The 10,715-nt window shown below is 30.7% G+C and overlaps 1 protein-coding gene across 1 annotated transcript; it reads right to left on the reverse strand.

Moving 5' to 3' along the window:
* Positions 1-9,680: 9,680 nt before the first annotated feature.
* On the reverse strand, positions 9,681-10,365 carry LOC107873518 (histone H4). The gene has a single exon (XM_016720386.2). It carries the CDS (start codon positions 10,121-10,123, stop codon positions 9,812-9,814), a length of 312 nt encoding a protein of 103 aa, XP_016575872.2. The 5' UTR covers positions 10,124-10,365; the 3' UTR covers positions 9,681-9,811.
* Between the last annotated feature and the right edge of the window lie 350 nt (positions 10,366-10,715).

Below are 10,715 nucleotides of genomic sequence, written 5' to 3' on the forward strand. Positions count from 1 at the left end.
ATTTTCTCCTTTTCTAATATTCGTTGAATGTACTGTTATTTCCATATGCATAGAGAAAGACTTACCTATGTTACTTTTGATAATTGCATATTCCATTTTGTCATCGATGTAGCTTGTTTAACAAGGTTGAATAAGCTTATCGTTCCGTTGTATTTCTATTGATTGTAGTATTTTTGAGATTGTCCTAACAAAATATTGAAAAGTGTCTCCTATATTTGCTAATTAGTAGTTGCTTAAATTTTAATGACTTGTAATATTTTAGTATTCGATATTGATATTATTTTTTATGCTTAAATTAGTTCTTACAAATTGTTGAGTTGTTAGAGGCAATGATATACTAGTTAACAATTAGTAATATTTTTTAAAAAAATATTTTTTTCAATAACCAACCAAACACTAGAAAATATTTTTCTGAAAATATTTTCTACTCACCAATCAAACACCATAAAATATTTTTCACTCACCAAACAAACATGAGAAAATGAGTATAAAATCAACTTATTTTTCAAGAAAACTTTTTCCAAGAAAACATTATCAAAAAAAATTTCCATCATACCAAACACATCCATAATTATTATTATTTTACCCACTGTCTGTTTCACTTCTTTGGAGGAACCATAGGAGTAAAATATTTCTTTACAATTATTTCAATATATCTATCATATCTTTCTTATTTAACATTACAAAATTCAAAAAAAAAAAAATTAAATTATGTGTCAAATTAAAATTAGGCAAATAAATAATACTTTTTCTATTTCATTCTATGTGTTATAATTTGACTGGACGCTAAATTTAAAAATATGTAAAGACGTCAATTTTTTTTTATCAAATTATTCTTTATTAAAATAATGTACTATTATTATTTTTAATTAAGTGGAGTCTTATAAGTGGACTAATAAGGATAAAAGTAGAATTGTGTATTTAAATAGTTACCAAATAAGGAAAGATGAAATTCTTTTTGAGACAAACATAACAGGAAATGATGACATATAGGAAAATTTTCAAAAATATCAACTATAAAACCTTAATTGTAACTTTTATAGTAACAGTTTTATAATTAGGAAAAATACCAAATTTTATTTTGTATTTAAGTAAACTGTTACTATACAAATACATATACAACAAAATTTAATGCTCTTGTTTTACTCAAATTAATTGAGTTAAATAAGGAGTAATTATCTCATCTAATTAAATTCTCATAAATTACTCTTATTTAAATTAGTAGATTTCTTTTCCAAATCAAACTCAAATATGAAATTATTATTTTCATGATCTTCAAAATTTCAAAATATCATTCTCTTATATCTCTATCTATTTTTTCTTGTGAGTTTTTATCTTTTTCTAATTTTAAATTCTTTTTCTTTTTCATTTTTTTCTTTCCACTTTATTTTCTCTCTTCTACTTCTCTTCTTTTTTTTTTTTTTCTTTTTTTTCATCTTCTTTTTTATAATTTTTTTCACTTTTGTTTTTACACTTCTATTTCTAGTTTATATTTCTCTTTCTTCTTTTTTTTCTTTTTCACTTTTTTTTGAATTTTTATTTTTTATTTTTTCCTAATTTTTTGTTTTTCTTTTTTCTTTTTACTCTTCTATCTCTATCTTTTATTTTTAAAAGACAAATATCTATATCATATATACATATTCAAAAAATATACAAAACAAATAGACATACAGAACTGCATATGTATTTACGGTAAAAAAAACATACATATATATCTGCATATGTATTTACAGAAATACATATCTGACTCACACATATATATAAACATATAGGACATAAAATTTCTATAACAAAAATGACAATTATATACATATACATATAGATAGTAAAAAAATACATGATACATACCTTAAACAACAAAAGAAAACAAATAAGTACATATGTTACCCTCTAAAATGACATAGTATGTACAGTTCAAAGACAAATTCAACACCGTATAAAATACATATAGCTCTGCATAAGTATTTACAGAATATATACCTGATTCATATGTATATTCTTATTTTATATAAGTCACCTTTGTTTTCACAAATAATATGAAGATATATAGTATAGTTATGTTTGTTACTGTTTAATATGAATATGATAAATATTTCGTAAATACATATATATATTTAGTACTGTAAATATATATCCAAATTTGTATGTCTGTGTATTTTATATATTTTTTGAATATGTGTATGTGATATACGTATTTGTCTTTTCAAAATAAAAGCTAGAGATAAAAGAGTAAAAGAACAGAAAAAAACAAAAAGAAAAAAAAAACAAAAAAAAAGTTAAAAAAAAAAAGGAAGAAAGAGAAATAGAAAGGACAAAAAAAACAAGAAAACAAGAAAAAAGAAGAAAATGAAATAGAAAAGGAAAAAAAAGATGAGAAAGGACAAAAAAAACAAGAAAACGAAAAAGAAAAAAAAAGAGAAATAGAAACTTAAAGTGATGCATTTGTTTCAAAACTAATTGAAACATAACTCTTAAAAATCTTTAACCGATGTATTTGTTTCAAAATTTATTGAAACATAAACTCAACAATCCCCCATGTATTTTAAGAATTTTTATCTCTAAAAAAAATAAAATTCATTCGAGACATCAATCTAGCGACATGCATTAATAATGGTGTCTTTTGGACTTGAACCATTAGCTAGTGAAGACTTTCTAAATCATTGACTACTTAGTGAACAAATCTTGAACTAAGTGGTTCATTGAATGAAGTAGAAAAATACTCCACGCATATTACTATGTTTCAGTGAAAATTAAAATCCTTTGACACCTTACGGTCATGTGTCCCGAATCCTTTTAGCTAAGTGTTTTAAGATTTTCCTGTTAAAATCTTATTAAAGCGTCTCCCCTTCGTATTTAGTGTGGTAAATTCATCAAGAGTAACTTTGCATACTCCGACTAAATAGTCTATGAATTTCATTAAGAGAAATTAATCTCATCCTCCTTTACAATAAAGTATCAGTAAATCTATCAAGAGTGTTCCTACACACTTCAATCGAAATCGGTATATAGACTTATTAAGAGAATATAATCTCATTCTTCTCTTTTGTAGGAATACTGTCAAATCTATCAAGAGTATTATTATTTACTTCAACTGAGATCGGTTTTATAGACTTATCAAGAGAAAAAATCTCAACTTATGCACATCTACTCACTCTAGGTAAAAAAAAAATTATTGATGTGCTTCACAGTTGTAATTTTACTTGTTTTTCCCTTTGAACCTAAGACTACATCATTAGGTACGGTTTCCATAAAGTACAATCAATCTTCAACAGGCTTTATTTTCATCCCATTACAAGTTTGTACCACTAATTCCTTGCCTAACCCTTTAGACTAAGGATCTGCTAAATTGAGTTTGGACTTCACATATTGAAGCAATATTATGTCATTCTCCAATAATCTTCTCACGTGATTGTGTTTGAGATGAACTTGTCTTGATTTGCCATTGTAACAATCACTTAAAGCCCGAAATATAGCAGCTTTATTATCACAGTATACAGTCAAAGGTGATATTGGCTTACCCCATAATGAAATATCTATCAGCATATTCCGCAGCCAATCAGATTTTTCTCCAGCAGAAGATATAGCGATAAATTCTGACTCCATAGTTGAGTGAGTAATACATGTCTTCTTCTTTGATCTCCAAGATATTGCTGCTCCAGCCAAAGTAAAAATCCAAGCAGTAATAGATTTAGAGTCATTCGGATCAGAATTCCAAGTAGCATCACTCTAGCCTTCAAGAACTGCCGGAAAGGTAGAATAATGCAGGCCAACATTAATTTTACCCTTCAGATATCTTAAAACACGAATTAAGGTATTCCAATGTTCAACTCCAGGACTACCAGTAAATTGCTCAAAGTTCTTACTGCATAATCAATATCTAACCTGGTACAATGCATGGCATACATAAGACTCCCAACAATCTGAGAATACATAAATTGATCAAGAATATCACCAGAGTTTCGCACTAGTTTGATGCTAGGATCAAATGGTGTAGGAGCAGACTTGTCATCAAAATGATCAAACCTCTTTAGAACCTTCTCAATATAACTTGATTGAGTAAGAGTCAAACCACTTACCGATCTTACAATTTTGATGCCTAAAATTATATCAGCTTCTCCAAGATCTTTCATTTCAAACTGAGAAGCAAGAAAATATTTTGTTTCTTTGACTCTTTTGATATCAGTTCCAAAGATCAACATGTCATCTACATAAAGACATATTATAACACCAGAATTTTCTTGAAATTTACTAAATATGCAGCTATCTCCACCATTGATTAAGTAGCCATTGGAAATCATAACTTTTCTAAATTTATCGTGTCATTATTTTGGAGCTTGTTTTAATCCATAAAGAGATTTAAGAAGCTTACAAACTTTACGTTCTTGACCAGGATTGACAAATCCTTCTGATTGTTTTGTGTAGACTTCTTCGTCTAGATCTCCATTCAGGAATGCAGTCTTTACATCCATCTGATGAATAACAAGATCGTGAATTGCAGCTAAAGCAATCAGGATACGAATAGAGGTCATTCAAGCTACAGGTGCAAAAGTATCAAAATAATCAATATCTTTCAATTAAGTAAAGCCTTTAGCTACCAAGCGGATTTTGTACTTATCTAAAGTACCATCGAATTTCATCTTCTTCCTAAAAATCCATCGGCAACCAATTGGTTTATATTCAGGAGGAAGATCTGATAATATCCATGTATTATTAAACAGTACAGAATTCATTTCATCATCAATTGCTTCACACCAAAATGAAGCATCATGTGAAAACATAACTTCAGCATAACTTTCAGGATCCTTTTCAACCAAATAATCTTGAAAATCAGGTTCAAAATCTTTTGATTTGACTGATCTTAAACTACGTCTTGATTGACTTTCTTCCAATGAGTCAACTATTTTTCTTTTAAGAGGAGAAATAGAAGAACTTGAATATTGTTCAAAAGAATCTTTTTTCTTGGGAAATATATGCTAAAAAAAAGTTAGCATGTAAAGATTCAATAATTGTGTGAGGACTTGGGATCTCAAGATTTAAAAATCTATAAGCCTTACTAGTTTGTGAATAACCAATAAACACACAATCTACTCCTTTGTAGCCAATCTTGGTTAAATGTTGATTTGGTAATCGAACATGAGCCAAGCAACATTATACTTTAAAATAATTTATATTTGGTTTTCGATTATTCCAAGTTTCATATGGAGATGCATCATGATTCCTGAAAGTAATTCTATTCAAAATATGACATGCTGAAAGCAAGGCTTCAGTCCACAAATTTTCAAACATACCAGATCCATAAAGCATAGAATTAACCATTTCTATGAAAGTCCTATTTTTTCTTTCTACAACACCATTTTGTTGTGGTGTATGGGACATGGTCAATTATTTTTCAATGTCTTCTTTCTTACAAAAATCAATAAAATCTGACTTTAAGTACTCTCTACCTCTATCGGACCTAATTGACTTAATTTTCACACTCAATTTATTTTCAACTTTTGCTTTATATGTTTTGAAAGTTTCAAATGTTTCATCTTTTGTTTACAATGGAAAGACATAAGTATATCTTAAGTAGTCATCAATAAAAGTGATAAAATATCTCTTTCCATGATGTGACAAATAATCCATCTCACAAATATCAGTGTGGATTAATTTTAAAAGTGTGGAAGTCCTTTCAACTGGGGCTTCTTAGTAATCTTGCATTTACTACAAGTAAGACACTTAGTAGTATGATTCTTTCCACAATCTTTGATTAATCCATTATTCACCATAAGTTGAATGGATCTAAAATTCACATGTCCCAGACGTTCATGACATAAGTTCAGAAACTCCACAAGATAAGCAGAAATATTTTCATTTTCAATATTGAGTTTAAACATTCCATTTGCAACATAACCTTTTCCAACAAACATGTCATTTTTAGATAAAATAAACTTTTCTGCCTCAAAAACCATTTTAAAATCATGCTTCGAAAGAAGCGTACCTGACACCAAGTTCTTTCGAATATCAGGAACATGCAATACGTCCATCAATGTAACTATCTTTCCGGAAGTAAACTTCAGTTCAACAATTCCTTTTCCCACAACTTTAGTAGAGGAAGAGTTTCCCATATATACAATTTTACCGTCCCCCACTAATTCATAAGTCTTGAAAGAATTTCGATTACCTGATATGTGACGAGTTGCGCCGGTATCTATTCATCATTCCACTTGATCTTCCGCTACAAATGTTTCTGTGACCATTGCCACAAGATCATCTTTTTTATTTTTATTTGTTTTTTCTTTTTTCTTTTCGGCTTTGAGAATTCTACAATCACCGCATAGTGACCAACTTTGTGACAATAATAGCATTCACCAGATTTAAAATTAGCACCATTACGCTTGAAATTTGTAGTCTTCTTTGCCTTTGAAAAATTCTTATTTTCAGATTCCTTCTTGTTTGATTTTTCTTCAACCATATGAGCTTTCATGACAGGTTCCTTCAAACTATTATTATCGCGTCATCGTGTCTCTTGTTCAATTTGTAAGTGTTGCAACAATTGTTCAAGAGTCAAATCTTCCTTTTTTGTGTAAGAGTTTTTTTCGGTACTCTTTCCAAGATGGAGGAAGTTTTGATACAATAGCACCAACATGAAAGTTTTCATCTAGAGACATTCCAATATAGCAATTTTATTAGGCTATAAGTTGAAATTCTTGTACTTGTTCAGTGATTGACTTGTCATCAACCATTTTGAACTCCATATACTTTGAAATGAGAAATTTCTTAAAACTTGCCTCTTCTCCTAAATAAATAGCTTGAAAAGTGTCTCATGTCTCTTTCGCATATTTGCATTTAACATAATATTGATCATAATATTTGTTGGACATTCTTCAAGAATATAATTCTTGCACAAATAATCATCATATTGTCATTTGACAATTTGTTCTTTAATCAAAGTAGCCTCATCAGATGCTACCTCAAAACCAAGAACATTAGGACAAGGTTCTTCAAGAACATATGCCAACTTTAATCGTCTTAAAAAGAATTCCATCTTTCCACATCATCTAGGAAAGTCTTTGCCATCAAATATTTCAAAATTAGGATTAGGCAAAGATGGAATACTATTTGATATTGATGTAGAAGCCATAGAGACAACTATCTTCAAATTGTTAGAATAATAATGATAATCATACAAGAATTCAAAATAAAACTTGCTTGACTTAGAGGCACGATAATACGCTTTTTGAAGATAGTTGGAGTCTCTCCCACGAGCAAACGAAAGAACTAGTAATAACTCTATCTTCGGGATTCAACTAAGACACAAAACAAGTAGCATTCAAAAATGTTGCTCTTCTATTCTTGAATTGGTGATTTCACCATTTGATCAATGTCTCTCAAATATTTTTTAAGGGGAAAGTAGTTTTAAGTGCTTATCTTTTCAAATAAAAGAAAAAACTATTTATAGGATAAAAATTTCATGCAAGAGGAGAGTATTAATTAAGTAATAGTTAATAGGTTCATGTATGTTTTAAAACAAGAATGTCTTTCTTTCAAAGAACCTAAAACGTAAAACTTAATGAATAATGAATTTGTCAAATTCATTTTCTTTGTAACTCAAAAACTTTAAGTGATGCATTTGTTTCAAAACTAATTGAAACATAACTCTTAAAAATCTTTAACCGATGTATTTGTTTCAAAATTTATTGAAACATAAACTCAACACTGAGGGTAAGTGTATATGAACATGCTGTTCATCACGTCTACCATTCAGAATCAGACCAAACTATCCTGAAGAACCGATGGTTTTATTTGGGACCCCATGCAAAAGAAGCTGGCCGTTTTGACTTTGATTAGCCAATCGAGTGTGGAGGGTCATGTGCCCCTCTTCATTTGTTCCCTTTAACTATCACAAAGCCGGCAATATTATTAAAGACAACGAGGAAGATCCCGTTAACAATCACAAAGCCTGCAATATCTTAAAAGACAAAGAAGAAGATCTACCTTGACAGCGAACACATCATTGACTAATATATCGATAAATGCAGAGTTTCTGCAGATACCAAACAAAGTAAAACTGAAATCTAAAGGAAATAAGAGCACTCTTAGATTAAGGTCACCAAGAAAAAAAAAACCTGTGCCTGTAGATGAGACAACAGTCATATCCAGCATATCATCATATAGAATTCTAGGCATTTTTGTCCATTTGACCTAGGATATAGCCAAGGTATTCCCAAAGTCTACATAGAGCATTAAGGTTGTCGAACTTACACTGGTGGATTTCGGCTTTTCTAGTCTGAGGGCTAATCTGTTCAGTGAAGCATCTTTGATCCAAGACACTATCCTATTTATGATCTTCAGCCACATGAAGAGGAGAATGGAACAGGATTAAATCAGAAAGTCAAAGTCCAAGAAAATTACCAAATTCAAGCTAAGATGAATCATACTTGTATGCATAAAGTAGCCGAAGAATATAGTACTACTATTTTAAGAACTTGGTGCATCCGTCTTGTGTGCAACAAAAACTAGGAGCAGCCCAATGCACAATGCAGCTCGCATTCACGCAGCCCGATGAGGCGATGAACAAAGCATCCCGTGTTCACGCAGCCCAGTTCACTATGGGTTCACAGATGAGTTACACCTTACCTTAATGCAAACATTTTGTTTTATACCTAAAACAGCAGAATTCGTTAGTTCAATACATGAAGCAGCAGAAGCAGAAGAGTTTTAGTTCTATACGTGAAGTAGCAGAAACAGAAGAGTTTATTAGTTCCAACTTCTATACATGAAGCAGAGGAAAAATTTACTGTCTTTATGACGGAAACTAGCTATAGACAGAAATAAGCAGATGAATTTACTAGTTACAGACATAACTGAACCACACTTTCAAACAATGAATCAACTGCAAAATCCAATACATAAATTACTAGCAACCACAAAACACTCGGAGAAAAATAATTGAATTAAGTTTGCACGGGAACAAGCCCGAAAAACTAGACATTGAAAAAAGAGTGGAACACCAATAATGGTTCTTTTCCCAGACAGTTAAAACAATATTTCAACAAATCAATAGACATAAAAGGAACAAATCGGTATGCAGAAATGAGGAGTCCTTGATATGAAAATATCCAGAAATGGGAAGATTAAAATTACATAATATTACCTAATTGCTAATCAGCTAATCTTTCTTATAGAGAAAATTGAAAAGCAAAGAGTGTCAATGACAAGAGAATTAGAAATAATGACTAACCAAATTTCTATTCCTCGAATACTGCAATGGAGAAATAAAACCATCAAGCTCAAAAAAACTAATAATGCTAAAACAATAGAAAACAAATGCACAAAAATTACCAACAAGAACCCTAATTCCACAAATCTTACCTCCAAATCTGCAATGAAAATTCTGAATAAATTGCAACATCCACAAAACCAGCAACCACAGAACTCACGGAGGAAAAATAACTGATTAAATTTGAAAGAGAACCATTAATAGTCCAGTCATTTCACTCTTTCAACAAAGCAATTGACATAAAAATTGAACAATAGTACACATCCTTATGCAGCGACACGGACATGTTCACTCAATCCTTCTTATACGAGATTCATTAGTCAGCTTACAGTAACATTTATCACATAATCCAACTGATAATTAGCTGAATTTTTAAAACGCAATAGAAAAGAATGTAGATGACGGGGAGAATCAGAAATAAGTACAAAGCAAACTTCTATTCCTTGAATTTGTAACAGAGAATTACATCATCAAGCTCAAAACATAACCAGCAAACCAAAGATAAAACTCTACAATCATTACCAACAAGAACCTTAATTTCAACAACCCCTAACCCCCAAATCCGTAAAGAGTCCTTCCTTGCCTCTTGAGGGCATAAACCACATCCATAGCAGTAACAGTCTTTCTCCTAGCATGCTCTGTGTATGTCACTGAATCACGAATCACATTCTCCAAAAAGATCTTCAGAACACCACGAGTCTCCTCGTATATTAATCCAGAAATACGCTTCACACCACCTCTACGAGCGAGCCGACGAATAGCTGGCTTTGTGATTCCTTGGATGTTGTCCCTCAATACTTTCCTGTGCCTCTTGGCTCCTCCTTTGCCCAATCCTTTGCCTCCCTTGCCTCTCCCTGACATTTTCTCGAAAAGGTTTTAGGGAATTTGAATTTGAGAATAAATTATCTTGATTTGGATTATGATGAAAGGTGGTACGAGATTTGGTGATTTATATAGAGCTGATGGTTTGTTGGTTTGTGGAAAGGGATTTGAATCGGGACCGTTGGAATGTCGGAGCTTAAAGTGATGATCGGACGGATATCAGGATCGATCCGTGTTAGAGGTGTAGACTGTATGTGATCCGTTGATTAACGGGTGATCTACAGTGGAGAGTGATTATTTAGTGAGTGCGCGGATTGTGCTTTTACGGTCAGAGAAGCGAGGTACATTGTTGGCTTGGAGCCCGTTTGGATAAGCAGAAAAAAAGTGGCTTTTAAAAAATAAATTTAAAATACTTTTGAAAATTTCTAAAATTTATTTTAAAATTAGGCAGTTATGTGTTTGGATAATGTGCTGAAACTGAAAAAAAAATATTGATGTGTTTGATAAACAAGTGTTGTTAAACACTTTTTTTGGTTTAACCTTAAAGTTGTTAACAATATATAGAGTTGATTATTATAATTTTTATTTCTAAGATGATTCAAATTAAAATTAATATATATATTTTTAGTAC

This window comes from Capsicum annuum, chromosome 6, assembly GCF_002878395.1.
Source record: "Capsicum annuum cultivar UCD-10X-F1 chromosome 6, UCD10Xv1.1, whole genome shotgun sequence".
In the NCBI taxonomy this organism is placed as follows: Eukaryota; Viridiplantae; Streptophyta; class Magnoliopsida; order Solanales; family Solanaceae; genus Capsicum; species Capsicum annuum.